Source organism: Pteropus vampyrus, unplaced genomic scaffold, assembly GCF_000151845.1.
Source record: "Pteropus vampyrus isolate Shadow unplaced genomic scaffold, Pvam_2.0 Scaffold312, whole genome shotgun sequence".
NCBI lineage: Eukaryota > Metazoa > Chordata > Mammalia > Chiroptera > Pteropodidae > Pteropus > Pteropus vampyrus.
The window spans coordinates 806,097-807,213 of record NW_011889093.1 but is presented as its reverse complement, the minus strand read 5'-3'; the positions used below and the strand labels follow the sequence as shown (position 1 = coordinate 807,213).

The 1,117-nt window shown below is 69.0% G+C and overlaps 1 protein-coding gene across 1 annotated transcript in view; it reads left to right on the top strand.

Moving 5' to 3' along the window:
• FRMD1 (FERM domain containing 1) overlaps window positions 1–1,116 on the top strand; it is an 18,299-nt gene extending 17,183 nt beyond the window's left edge. Inside the window, exon 9 of the mRNA XM_011377478.1 lies at window positions 916–1,116. Coding sequence (XP_011375780.1) covers window positions 916–1,116 — 201 coding nt within the window. The remainder of the gene's footprint in view (window positions 1–915) is intronic.
• The last annotated feature ends 1 nt before the right edge of the window (window position 1,117 follows it).

Sequence of the window (1,117 nt, the reverse complement as noted above, 5' to 3'; positions counted from 1 at the left end):
CCTGGAAAAAGAGATTGTGGGCGATGATTCGATGATTCGCTCAGAGAGGGACGGAGCCGGCCGCAGGAGGGAGGGGGAGGGGGAGGCCGGCCAGATCCCTGGGCCGGGCCAGCCCCAAGGCGGCCGGGGCGCCTGGCCCGCCCCGCTTGGACATTCCGGACACCCGTTACCGGGCACTGGGCCCCTCTGCAGTGGCCCCCATCTGGGGCGCGCGGCTGAAAACGGTTCCGTTGGGAGTCACTCAGCTCCCCAACATGGCCGGAACCCCTACCGCCAGCTTGGGGTGCTGGACAGGTTTCCTCGCACATGAAAGGGGACTGCCCTCGACTTCGGAGGTGCTCCCAAGCTCATCCCGAAAATCCACCCAGGGCCCCCAGTGAGAGTCCAGACCCGATGTGTTCAGAAGCAGAGAGTGTGGGGCCCCAGGCCCTCCCAGCGAGGGGTGGGCTCTGTGGGCCGCAGGGCTTAGGTTCCCGCCCAGAGGCGCGCGCTCGTCCTGGGTGAGCCACCTCTGCGACAGCACAGAAGCCGGAGGGGCCCACGCGGAGGCCAGTCCCCCACCTCGCTGCCCTGGGCCTGCGCCCCGCCAGAATGCAGACGGGGTACAGGGTCAGCTCAACGGTGTCGCCACGGGGATGCAGCCAGGTGGGCCGTGTGTCAGGTCGAAGGACCCTCTGGGCGAGGGGACAATGGGAGTGGCCTGCAGAAGACAAGGCGACGGCGCGGGCATCTCCGGCAAGGGCAGCACGCGCAGCGGCCCGGGGCCAGGGGCGCAGGGGGCTGCCAAGTCCCCTGGTGTTAAATGCTGTGAGGGGCGGAGTTGCAGGTGTCGGCCTAGGACAGCTGGGCGGGGCTTTGTGACTGAAGTGGCGAGATGGACAGGAAGGGGCTACAGGGCACACCCTCTCCCTGCAGATCCCGGAGGCGACCGCCCGCCCCCCGGACCAGCACGGCCGCAGCCTGGACGACGTGCGCCCCAAGCCCGCCCCGCGCAGCCGCAGCCTTGGCGTTGCGCTAGACCCCAGACCCAGGGTCCAAGGCGAGCAGAGGTCCACGAACTGCCTCTCCCTGGAGCGGCTCTGGGATGACCAGCTCCCGGAGGAGTTTGTGGTGTAGG